Source organism: Lissotriton helveticus, chromosome 9 (assembly GCF_964261635.1).
Source record: "Lissotriton helveticus chromosome 9, aLisHel1.1, whole genome shotgun sequence".
In the NCBI taxonomy this organism is placed as follows: domain Eukaryota; kingdom Metazoa; phylum Chordata; class Amphibia; order Caudata; family Salamandridae; genus Lissotriton; species Lissotriton helveticus.
In genome coordinates, this window is record NC_136070.1 from 581,211,015 (window position 1) to 581,223,780 (window position 12,766).

Here is a 12,766-nt window from a genome sequence, read left to right on the forward strand (position 1 = left end):
TGCTTATTAAACTACATTTTGCTTTTGTTTAGGTATGTATTTGTACAAATCCATCAAACATTGGCATTTCCCTTAACAGCAAACAACAAATTATCATTCTATACATTATTTACTTTATGGTGTCAGAATTTAGAAACCTCATTAAACCACAGGAACTCCAAGACAAAAGTTCATTTAATATATTTTGTGGGATTTGTGGAGCATGGACATGACTCAAGGGTATCCGAGCACTGTACTAGGTTCTTGTTTCAGTAATATAAAAGCCTACAAATGGAACTATTTACAGATGCTTATTTCATGATTCCAAGAGTCTGGGGTGTATAAGTGCACTGTCCTGGATATAGTTTCAATATTCCAAGTGTCTACACTACATTCATGAGAGTCTGTCACTGACTGATGTTTGTCACCCATCGTTTCATAATTACATAATTACAGAGAGACTGCTGTTGAAACATTTACGTGAAGTTAGAGCCGGCTATAGAGTGGCATATTCTCTTGGGATGATTGTCATTGTTGCTTCATTCCTTGTTGATTGTTCTTGCAGGAAACAATTACGTCATCAGTATTGATGGGATGTATGACGTTACAACGCATGCTATTACAACGCATGCCTTTACGACGCAAGTTTTACAACGCAAGTCTTACAACGCAAGTCGTTACAACGACTTGCGTTGGGGGCGCTGGATAGTGAATAGTTTAATTTACTATTCCAACTCCAGTCCCAGTGGATAGTAGGGAAGATGTTGGAAACTATTCCTTATCCTAGAGCGCCCCCCAGCGCAAGTCGTTGTAAAAGTTGCGTTGTAATGGTTGCGCCGTAAAGGTACTTCGTTGTAACAGTTGCGTTGTAAAGGATGTTCCCCGTATTGATTTCACCTCCTTCTAGATAGCAGGTATTGGATCGGTGCTAGTTTCTGGTGGGAGGGGTTCCAGATTATGGGTGCTGCTCTGGAAAGGCTTTGAGCTTGGCTGTGAAAGCATGTATTTCTCTAATCCATATTACTTAATCTGGAATTATCACTTTATCCTTGAAAATAATGACTCCTACAATATCATCAAACCAACCTGGATATTAAGAATTGCAAAATCTGCACTCTTGTGAAAATTCCGCGATTTTTTACAAAAGTGGCTGCAAAATTGGAGTGAATAAAACGGGACCCCTTGTACTGGCTCTTCGCTGCTGCTGAGCCCGTAAAAGCAGGGTGAACTGCAAGCTAGTAGGCAGCAGAGGTTTTAACTTCCTCTGGTGCCTGCCAGTGAAATGCACAGATCCTCCTGTGCAATTAGCCACGGGCCATTCCCTGCTGACAATGCAGGTGCTTGGACCTCACCCCTGCCCCCACACACTCTGCTGCACTTTCTCACTCCTCTCTCTTGGCCCTCTGTGTTCTATTCATCCCTAACATCCCCACGTTTTCCTCGTGTATTTATTTAGTTTTTTTATTTTATATAGTGTGATCTTGGCACAGCAGATGTCTTTTCCAAGACTGTCATTCACATCGGAGTTTCCCTTCTCCTGAGCAAACACTGCATGAGGGCATTTCCCTTCTTATGCAAAGATCCCGTTGCCCCGTTTCGGACTCCCCTAACTGAAAATCTATAAAATTGTCCTTTCCCAACATTAAAAATCACACACACACAATCCTGAATCCTCTTGGCACAGACATTAGGGCACATCCCCCCTCCGCCTCCCACAACCCATCGGGCCCTCCCACCCCCTCTCCAGTCTTATGCCCCCCATCCTGCTCCTATAACCCTCCCATCCCGCTCCTATACCCCTCCCATCCCGCTCCTATGCCCCCTCTCATAAACCCTTGCTGCCCTGCAAGGAATGCAAGCAGGTCAGGCCCGGACTGGCCGTTGTGGGCACCGGGCAATCCCCCGGTCGGCCGCAAGGGTGGGGGCCGGTTTTGGGCCCTGGGGGCCGTTTTTGTTGCAGAGCCGTTTTTGCAGCATAGCTGCAAAAACGGCCCTGTAACAAAATCGGCTGAAAAGCGGCCCTGGCAAAGCGCTCGCCCCCCTCCCCCCGGGGGGTGGGGGGGCTGGCCGAGCACTTTGCCAGGGCCGGTTTTGGTTCCCAGTCCGGCCCTGAAGCAGGTTGTCTGTAACCCTGGGCGAAGCACTACGCTACGCTCGCGTAGTTTGCGAAGTTTGCGCAACTTCGCACTACGCGAGCTGCACGTAGCACAGTGCGAACACGCGTAGCGTAGTGCAGCGTTCATTTTTTGCTTGTTCGTGTTCCTCAACGTCATGTTCGCGACCGCGAGCAAGCAAAATGACATCCTGGCGAGACTCTCAACGCGGGGAGGCAGGTTTCTCATTGCAAGTGGTCGCGCATGCTCGCGACCACTCGCGATGAGAAACTACCAGTCCGGGTTGAGAAAGCTGCCGCTCGAGTAAAAATCTACTCGAGCGGCAGAAAACTACAGCTCGCACTGTGCAAGATGCCGTTTTCAATGATTGCACAGTGCCGGATGGTTGTCCGCACTGTGCAATCATTGATTACGCATCTTGCACAGTGCGAACATGCTACTACGCAGCTCGCGTAGTGCTACGTGAAGTTCGCGTAGTGCGAAGTGCACTTCGTGTAACTTCGCGTAGCGCTACTTCGCGAACTACGCCCAGGGTTAGCTGTCTGATGCCAGCGAGAGCAGGGGTTTCAATCTGCACTCTGGCATTAAACGTCCTCCAGTTCGAGGCGTTGTGCTGCTGGAGTCTCTGCGAGGTTACAGATTATGACATAGCACAGTCTCCAGCAGTGACCGAGAACAGGCATTGCAGTATTTTTGTGGCAGGCACACTTTCTCCCTACCCCAAAAATACTGCAATAATTGCGGTTTCAGGCAACAATATTTGCCTTTTTTGCCTGCAAAATTTGCCACCCAAAGCCACAAAATCTAATAATAGTTTTTTAATCTAAGTGCCCATCTTTTCATCTTTCAGAGACAGCAAAATTGATTACAGCATAAACCAGCATGGTTGTTTAGAAATGGTTTAACTTGCTGCTTTCCATATCTTTATTTTGAATTATTTTAATTCTGTAGGTATTGAGCTCTTGACCACGTGGAGTATCAGAAACTTGACCCATTGGAAAAAAAGAATCTTAAACTTCCTTTCCATCTGTTTTAGTTACAAAACACAATCTGTCTCAAATAATTAGATGAAATCGTTTTTAGGGAAGTTATGAAATATCTGCAGTAGACACCCCAAATTTAATGGTGTACATTTTTACTGTCTTTTGCCGTATCTAATTAGGTTTATGTTCACACACAGATTAATCTCCCTTTCCTTGCCCTACTGTAAGGATACCTCAAACGTTACCTTATTTCCTTTACTTGAGTAGGGTTGTTGTTTTTCTGTATCCCTTGGGCCTTATACCCCGATCCAATTTTTATTATGTCAGCAGGTTATTTAGAACAGCAGCACAACCCCTATTCCCACACACCTCTGCTGTTGGAAGAGATCACCTACGTGTGTGTTTTTCCTCTTCTTGGGTAGTTTTACATGGGACACAGTAAATGTTTGACTAGACTACAGATATTGTGTTTTTAGCCATCTCAGTACTCAACCTGAATGGTTTCCTGCCCTCACTTTCCTGTCATATGGCCTTAACAGGATTCCTATTACCTGCCCAGAAACGTGCATAACCACTTCTAGTTAAAACATGTATTTTTTAAATCACACTTTATGATCAATATAGCTCAATATGAAACATTAAATGACCTATCTAGAGCTGCTCTTATATCAGCCTATTTGGGATTATTCCCCAGGGAATTTGTTGGGAATGCTTCTACCACCTTAATCTGCTATGGCATACAAATGTTTAAGTTCCAATGCCATAGTTTTTGGTGAGCATCGCTCTTTAATGCCAATATTTCAAATGTACCATGGAAGGATCTCTGCATCAATAACTAAACATCCAACACGAAGACAATGCTGAGGCAGATATATGGAAGGTTGGCAACAAAATCTTTAATTTCTATACTTTTCCCACACATACAACTTATTTTCCCCATCTTGATTACCGGCTTCTTATGTGAAGGAGGATTATATCCTTATTGAGTCCCATTGCAAGACCTTTTCTGTTAAAAAACAAATTTACATTCAGATGCGAAGATGAACAAAAGTGAGGTTTTAAAAACTCTAATGAAGTTTAAAAATAACTGCGATGAAACCATATCTTGAAAGGTAGAGGTTTCAGTTTGCATTTGCTTTGTCTTGATCTTTCTTAGAAGGTTGGAAAGCATGTCTTCCACCTGTGTGGTCTTAAAATTCTTTCCAGCATTTTTTTAAAGAGGAAACTAAGCAAGTTGATGCTGATAGATCTAATTATTTTTCCTGTTCATCCTTGTGGCCTTTTAATACATTGAAAGTATTTTTAGAACCTGCAACAGTTACTTAATTTCCAAATGTATTCTTTCTGTTAGAATTGGTAGTTTGCCCTTTGTGTGTGGATTTTGTTTTTTTTTAATCCTTTATTTCTCATTTTCCAAACAATAATACACAAAACATGTATGCAATTACAGATGTGTTACTAGTTACACAGTAAAATATATATCTAGTGCAGTATATAAGTAGAGGGTCACATAGAATATAGCCATTACAGGACATCATGGTCTCGGGGATTGCCAGTAAGCAAAACAGTGCAAGGTCCATTTAAACCAAGGGGGGAGGCCCGCATCAGGGGGGAGTAGGAGCTGAGTCAAAGGACGCACCAAGTTGGAGGCATGGAGGTGAGCCGGTACACTACTCGGTCAGGCATTCGTACTGTATCAGGGTGAGTGTCACTAGGGCCCACAGTTCCACGGCATTCCGCCCACATCTGGGGAGGGAGGCGATCTCTCTCATCCCACCCCCGTGGGGGTACCTGACTCACCAGCTTGGACTGGCGCGCAGCAGTAATCTTGTCGATGTAAGTGCGATAGGGCCCCCAAATGTCCAAAGGGCGCGAAGGGACAGGGACCATAGTCGAATACTCCACACTATTGACATTGCAGCAGGACATGCTTCGGAGCCAGGAATCCAAGCTGGGAGGTCGCTTGGCGCACCACCGCAGGGCGATCTCTCTCTTTGCCAACAGAAAGCCCAGTGCAGCGAGTTTGCGGACAGGACGTGGAAACTGTAGAACGTAACCCAAAAGCGCGATTTCAGGTGTGGGAGTCAAGTGAACCCCGAGTATTTGACTGAGTGTGAGATTAATCTGGGACCAGTACTCGCCAAGCAAGGGGCAGGTCCAGGCTAGGTGGGCAAAGTCAGCATGGGGAGCATTGCATTTAGGGCAGCGGTGTGGTCGGGCCGGGTCAATCTTGTGGGCCAGTGCCGGGGTGTGATATAACCTGCGGAGGAACTTAAAGTGAATGAGTTTGTGTCTACTGTTTGTCGACACTTCCCGTACAGCACTGCAGCAGTAGGTCCACTGGTCGTCTGTAATGGGGCCACCCAGGTCCGCTTCCCACGCCGTACGTACCCTGGCATCCAGTGCAGGAAGCGTAGTGTTACATAATTTATATAATCTAGCCACCAAGTGCGTGCCCTGTGGGTGTTGTATGATAAGGGACAGAGGGGGGGCCTCGTCTGGAGCGAGTGGGAATGTAGGAAACGCTGTGCGCATCATGGATAACAACCTGGTCAGCACAAAGGAGTCCATGCAGGTGCGATCCGTGAAGCGGAGGTCTTCCGTCATGGAAAAAGCATGTCCATCAGGGAAGAGGTCCCCGATAGTATTGATGTTGAATTTGGATAAAGTGTGCTTAATTACCGTCTCTCCAGTTATAGGGAGCCAGTGTGCGTTAGGGAGAGGTAGAGAAGGAGAGTACAATACCCCTAGTCCCAATAGCCTCCGTATCTTATCCCAGGCCCAACAAGTGGAGGAAACTGTATGTCTTGGGGGATCCCTTTAGGTAGCATCGTGTGTAGTGGAGTTGGCAGTGCCAGGTCTGCTTCCGGCTTTAAGTACGGTATACGGGCGTCGGGGTGGAACCAGGAGTATGCAAAGGAATTCTGTGCCACCAGGAAGTACAAATAGAAATCGGGCACACCGAGGCCACCCTTCTCGTATGGAAGCGTAAGCACCTTCCAGGAAACTCTCGGGTTCCTGTCGCCCCAAACCAACCACAGAAGCAGGGAGCGGAGTTGGGAGAAAAATACCTGAGTGAGGGGGATCGGGATGTTGATAAAAAGGTACAAGAACTGGGGGAGCACAACCATTTTAATAATGGCTATCCTACCGACCATGGATAATGGAAGGCGGATCCAACGATCTATCTGGTCCTCTAGGTAGTCCAACGCTTTACCATAATTTAGCCTAACTATGGCTACAGTGTCAAGGTGCACATGTATCCCCAGGTATTTGACCGAGTCAGTGCACCATTCCAACGGGAACTGACAGTCCCAGCTAGTGGTACTGGGGGTGAGAGGAAAAATGAGGGACTTGTGCCAATTTATTCTGAGTCCGTAAAAGACACCAAATCTAGTAATCTCCAAGAGGGGCGGCTCTAAATTTACATGGGGCGTTCTAACGTAAAGAATAGTGTTGTCAGCATACAATGACATCAGTAGCGGGCCAGTACGGAACTGCAGGCCGCGAAACAAGTGTCTCTCTTGGAGGTGCCTGACCATAGGGTCCATTGCCAGTATAAAAAGCAACGGGGACAATGGGCATCCCTGGCGTGTGCCGCGTGATAAGGTGAATTGCTCCGTTATTGTGCCGTTCAGTCGGATTCTAGCTGTGGGGAGAGTATATAAGGGGCTACTGTTGTCACAAAGCATTCCGGCATGCCCATGCGCCTCATGATGGAGATGAAAAAGGGCCATTCTAATGAATCAAATGCCTTTTCGGCGTCAAGCAGTATGGCAGCAGCCGGGGTGGCAGGATCGACTCACCCTTTGTGTGTGGATTAGTACTTCACAGTGATCTCTTTTTAGTAATAGGCATCATCAGTAGAAAACATTATCAGGCCTTCTTTGTTTTTTCCAGAGAATTATTTTAATTGCAATAACTTACTTATTTAAGAAACGGCCTGGAGAAAAACAGCTTTGGACCAACAAGATCACATTATATTGCTGAATGTGAATTTGTGTAGAAATGTCCAAAAGCACACTTAAAAAATCGTGAAGGCATTAGACTGAGGGGCAAGCTTGAAGGCCAAGAAGAAAGAAAAATCAAGGGAGCCTCCCAAGAGGGTTATTTTCCTACTGAGACCACTCCTGGGCCTCAAAAGGTCTTATGAAGATGGAGATAAAAGGAAAAAAGATCCAGAAGATGAAAAAAGATTTAATCTATCCTGTTGATCCCACTCACCATCGAAAAGATCAATGAGGGCTAATGGTAAGTTGCTATCAAGAATTAGATCTTTTCCTCACCAAACCACCACCACCATTTGGCGTCAGGAAGATCTTACTCATCGAAGAGTTCCCATCATCCAAAGTCAACTTATTGATTGACAACATAACACTCGACATCCAGATACTCGAAACGGAGCTCTATACAGGCTCACCCAAAAGCTTGCAGTATCTTCTGCATCTTCAGTAGAAGAGGTATCTTAGCCACGTTCAGGTTGTGGCCCTATTCTGGATATGGGACCAGCTTCTCTTGGGCCTTCATCTTTCAGAATTCCTTCAGACTCCTCTGAGGCCACCAAATATGCCTCAACCTGTGACTTTGAAGGCGATGGTCTCAATACCTACTTTGGTGTCACTGCAGGAAAGGACCTCTTTTTGTATGTTCCTCAAGTTTTTGGACTGATGGTGCTGTTTTTTTCAACTCTGTAGTGCACTCAGCGCTGCTGTCCAGGCCCCAGTGCATGTGCTCTGACCCTAAAAGTACGAGTACAATTGGCTAATATTTGATTGGATGACATAACTATGTATAAGTCCCTGGTATAGGTTACAACCGGTACCCAGGTATAGGAAGCTGGCTCTACATATGGTATACCCCTTGGTGGTTATTCCGTGCACAGAGTCCAGAAGTTCCCCCAGAAGTCTACTGAGCTGAATGCAAGCCCAAAGTGCTCAATATGTGGTAGTGTGGGCAAACAGCCTTTGGCCTAACACAGAGGAGTGTAAGACGTGTGTTGTGCACACAATGACCAATAAATGACACACTACTCAAAAACGAGATCCACACCCGTTTATAAAAACATTCTTTGCTCAAGATTTATTTTAAGAGCAAGATCTTCTCAAAATGGTAAGTATGTTTTAAATAGGAATTCTTTTCAAGTTCTTTGAAATTTTAACTTATTGAGGAAAAAATAATGCGTTTTTACAGGTGAGTGAACAACTTACAAATCTAGTCAGTAATAGGGCAAGGTTCAGGTAAGCACCAACACTGCACCACCAGTGGGTGCAAAGGTCAGAGTTGAAGAACCGGCCCAAGGTTACCCAATGGAGACTGGGGGTGCTTGAAGACACACTGCTTGCAGGCGGTTGCATGGCTCAAGCTTCGGAGGTTTAGGCAAGCATGGGGGTGGGGTCCACAAGGCAGCCCCAAACATACACCACCAGTGGCACAGGGGTGGCCGGGTGCAGAGGGCAAACACAGTGTTTGATGCCCAATGCAGTTCAGTGGAGAAACCCGGTTTGCAAAAGAGGCTGCAGGCGACGGGCTGGAGGCTGCATGATGGAAACCAGCAACAGCAGAGGTAGGCTGGGATGCTGTAGGTTGTAAGGACACTGTCAGTCGAGGTCCTCAATGCCCAGGGGCTTCGGGTGCAGGAGTGTCCTTTGACACATTGTGGAGTCCAGGAGGGCTAAGTCAAAGATGGACTTGGACTCTCAGGATCACTGAGGAACATTTTCTGGATCGATTGGCCACCTAGACACAGCCCAAAGGCATCGGGTGCAGAGTGGTCAGGGATCCGGAGGGCACCAGAGTCCTTTGGGTTGGTTTCTTGTGGACACAGCCGCTGTTCCTCTGGAGTTCTGGGCTTCTTCAAAGGCAGACAGTCCACCTAGGGGTTGTGAAGGTCGCTAGCTGCAGGACAGGCTTTGTTCTTTTCGCAAGGTATTTGAAGCTGCAGACAGGCTGGTAGGGCCGGGGCCAAGTCTGTGGGCGTCAACTGTCTTCTCTGCATGGCATCTGCTTTGTCCATCTTCTTCTTAGGTCGGCGGGAACTATTTTCAGGGTCTGGGAAAGCCTACTAGATTATTGGGCGTTTTAAGGGAGTGAGAGGCAGGGCCAATGGGCACCTTACCTTGCGTGTCTACACCCTCAATTATGCCACCCTTCTGTGGGAGAGGGCATAGTCTTAGCCCTGATTGGAGGAGTTCCCCATCTTCAAGATGGCAGGGACTGAAAGGTGTACTTAACCCCGCCTCCTTCACCTTAGGGGTGGAGTTGACAGATGTGCGCACACCTCCTATTTTGCCTAGTTTTCCCATCGGTTTTCCCGCCCACAGTGGGGGGTGTACATCGGGGGCTGGCATCTGCTGCTAGAAGCAGAGGCTGGAGGTAGCATTACAAAGGCGTCAGACCTTTGAAGCTTCCCATTCGAGCACTGTGCCCATCCTGGCTGGAGAAGGTGTAAGACCTCCGCCCTGGATGTGCTTTGTTTCTGGTCCCAGAGAGTGGGTGCTCTCGACCCAGGGGGTCCAGAAACATGTCTGCTGGTGGAAGGCTGCCGAAAGCCACTCTAAGACCACACCAGGGCTGGTAGGTTTTCAGGGGTCACCTCTGAGGTGCTCTCTGAGTACATGTTTCAATAAATTCCACGATGTTATCAGTGTGGGTTTATTGAGAGGAGCAGTTTGGTACCAAACACTCCTGGATTCAGAGAAGCCATCATGGTGCTGGGGAACTCAAGCTGTCGAGTTTCCAGCCCATGTACTCTCTTTGGCTTCCCTGGCACTTACAATATCTAAGAATGGACTTAAAAATTGCCATCCCCAGCATCAGGTACACTTCTCGGCTGGAACCACAATCCCAGTGAAATCACCTGTAAGGACTGCTGGACTGACAGGTAACTGTCTTTCTGGACCGAAGTAGTCCCTATGTCTGGCTCCAAACCTGTTGTGGCCAGTCCAAGAAGGATTGGTAGTTGTGCTAGTCGTTTGTTCAGGAACTGCAACACCGATTACACAGATTTATTGGAACCTACTTACCTTCCAAAGAGCTTACTTAATAAAACATACTTGCCTTTCAAAAATCATATCCCCGGTTCCTCTTGATAGATTTTTGTTAGATTTTTATTGCGTTGTGTTTCTTACCTAGTGTTTTACTACTTCTAAATGCTTTACATCTGTTCCTTTGACTACGCCTGACGGCTCTGTGCCGCAGCTACCCAGTACTGAGCTAAAGGATTTGTTAAAGAAACCTCACTGGACCTAATAGAGATTGTGACATTATTACATGGTGCTGTCTCACAACCAACTCGCATAATAACCCACTTTCCTACAGTCGCCAATTTAAAAAAGCCCCCCCTTCCCCTAATAAGTCACACAAGAACTTCCTACACATGACTATCCTCTCTGCAGAGGCATAGACATGAGGCCACCTTCGGCATAAACTGGAAGCAAGACAGACACTTAATTTCATTTGCTGGGTCACCAGCTAGAGTGTCTAGGGGATACATTTTTGAACTCCAGTGACTACTAAGGCTACAACACCTAGTTTTGTTATTTTTTATTTTAAACACACCCCTCTAGAACAAGATTGACTTGAGCCAAGGCCTGACTAGATTGTGTCAGTAGTCAGAAAATGCCACTCCTCAGATACAGGAACATCTGCTCCCCTTGACATGGAAAGGAAGGACAGGATTTTGCACACAAGATCTGTAGTGCTGCTACCTTTGCTATAGCCCTCAGAGGGATGTGCCCTTGGGCACCCTGGGAAACTGTAACAATTATCTGCTTAGTTGCCTACAGAAAGATGGCTAGATTAAATAGTTTAGGGCAGCATTCGGAATTCAAACTAAATTACCAGTGCCTAGATATTTTGCTTATCTGGTGATATCAGAGTACTCTCATATGATTACTTTGAGAGGATCATCCTACCTAGAGCTGACATCTCTGAATCCAGATGCTCAATTAAAGATCCTTAATCTTTAATTGTTTCCTTATTTGAACAACAAGCAGAAGAGGAGCTGTTCTGCATGAAACATGAAGTGAAGACCTTAAAAGTGGTGGGATTCGAGGAAAGGCAGAAGTACTACACGTTTCAGTATCATCACAAAGACTGCAGATATTATCAACAGGAGAGGATTCAATACTCTTGTTGGCCCTACCAGCCACATCAACTGCAATCTCAACAGAAATATGCCTGCTTTAATAAACAAGAGACCGAGTCGAGCGTCCATGTGGCCACAGGCGACCAACCCTTATGGATGCCTACCATCCATCGGCAGTCAATGGTGCAGGATATTTACTTGCTTCATTTTAGAGCACCACCACCACCCATTTCACCAGCGTCTACACCATAACAGCAACTACCTTAGTTGCGCATTCCAGTCCATTATTTTTTGCTCACTGTGCCACTCTAGACTTATGTAAGTTAGCATTGTCCATGCTACTCATGGGAACAGTGCATCCCAAACTGCTAGGCGAGGCCCACTCATGAAGGGACCACAAACAGACCCTTTTCAACCTCGTCACTAAGGTATGGTGTAGATCAAATAGATCAGCATGAACTGTTCCAGTTGCATCTACTATTGATCGCTCTTGATCTGCCTCTCTATTGCCATTTCTTTAGGATGCCATTTAAAACAAGTGCCGTTTTATTGACTGCATTTGAATAGTCCTTGTGCTGTGAAAATAATTGCCCTTTTTAATTTGTAGTTATTTATATGAACGTGACTTTCCTAAATAAAGTGTAAAGTTTTGATGTCCTTTATATTCTGCTGATCTGTGTTCTCTTCCCCAACAGGAAGTGGAGCCGATGGCCAAGGAAAGTGACCATATCCACATTATTGCACTGGCTCAGGCGCTGCACGTCTCCATCCTGGTGGAGTATATGGACCGTGGCGAGGGCGGTAGCACTAACCACCACATCTTCCCTGAGGGCTCGGACCCCAACGTGTTCTTACTGTACAGGCCGGGACACTATGACATTCTCTATAAATGAGACACCCCCTACAGGAGAGGATCCTATCGCTTGGGGGGAGTGTCTGGGGTGAACAAAAAAACAAAAAACTTTGAAAAAAAATCTAGCACTGTACAGAGTTTGTGTGGGTTGTAAATGATATTAATTGATTTTTTTTTCCTTTGCTTTGTTACACTACCGTTCATGTTTTATTAAAAGTGTCCTGGTGAGAGACCAAGCCGGCTCCTGCTGCTGTGTAATGTGTTTGGGAGAAAGAGGGGTGGGAAAGGGTGGCTGCGATCATGCAAACATTACCATCTTGCCTTGGAAACACCTTTCTTAGTGTTTGCTTTGTGTGCATGTGTCCGTGTGTGGCTTGCACATTCTTCCAGAATGCCAAGCCCTCGAGTTGGCCTGCACCGGGTGCTTCTAAATGGGTTGTTTGTGATCGTCCATTTGAGGTTGACTCTGCGTTTAGTTGTTGTGTGACCATGATTGGCTGAATCTGCTTTGGCTTTACCAGTTGACTTAGTATTCGGGGGCTCTGAAGCTTTAGCACAGCACAGCGACTAAAGGAGACTCGAGAATGTGTCTTTTAGGTCAAGCCTCCTGGACAGCGAAAGACATCCTGTAGGCTTACCAAGAACATACAGGGACTGGCAGCCTGCTGATTGCTAACCACTGTCTGGCTTTATTGTCACTCTTATTTGCTTACTTTCTATTCTATGGATTGCATTCCTCTTCTTGTGTTTG

At 46.2% G+C, this 12,766-nt stretch overlaps 1 protein-coding gene across 1 annotated transcript in view; it reads left to right on the forward strand.

The window, feature by feature from the left end:
* Positions 1 to 12,251, forward strand: part of OTUB1 (OTU deubiquitinase, ubiquitin aldehyde binding 1) — a 114,254-nt gene extending 102,003 nt beyond the window's left edge. The window contains exon 7 of the mRNA XM_078660547.1: positions 11,858 to 12,251. Coding sequence (XP_078516673.1) covers positions 11,858 to 12,055 — 198 coding nt within the window. The 3' untranslated portion in view covers positions 12,056 to 12,251. The remainder of the gene's footprint in view (positions 1 to 11,857) is intronic.
* Positions 12,252 to 12,766: the final 515 nt, after the last annotated feature.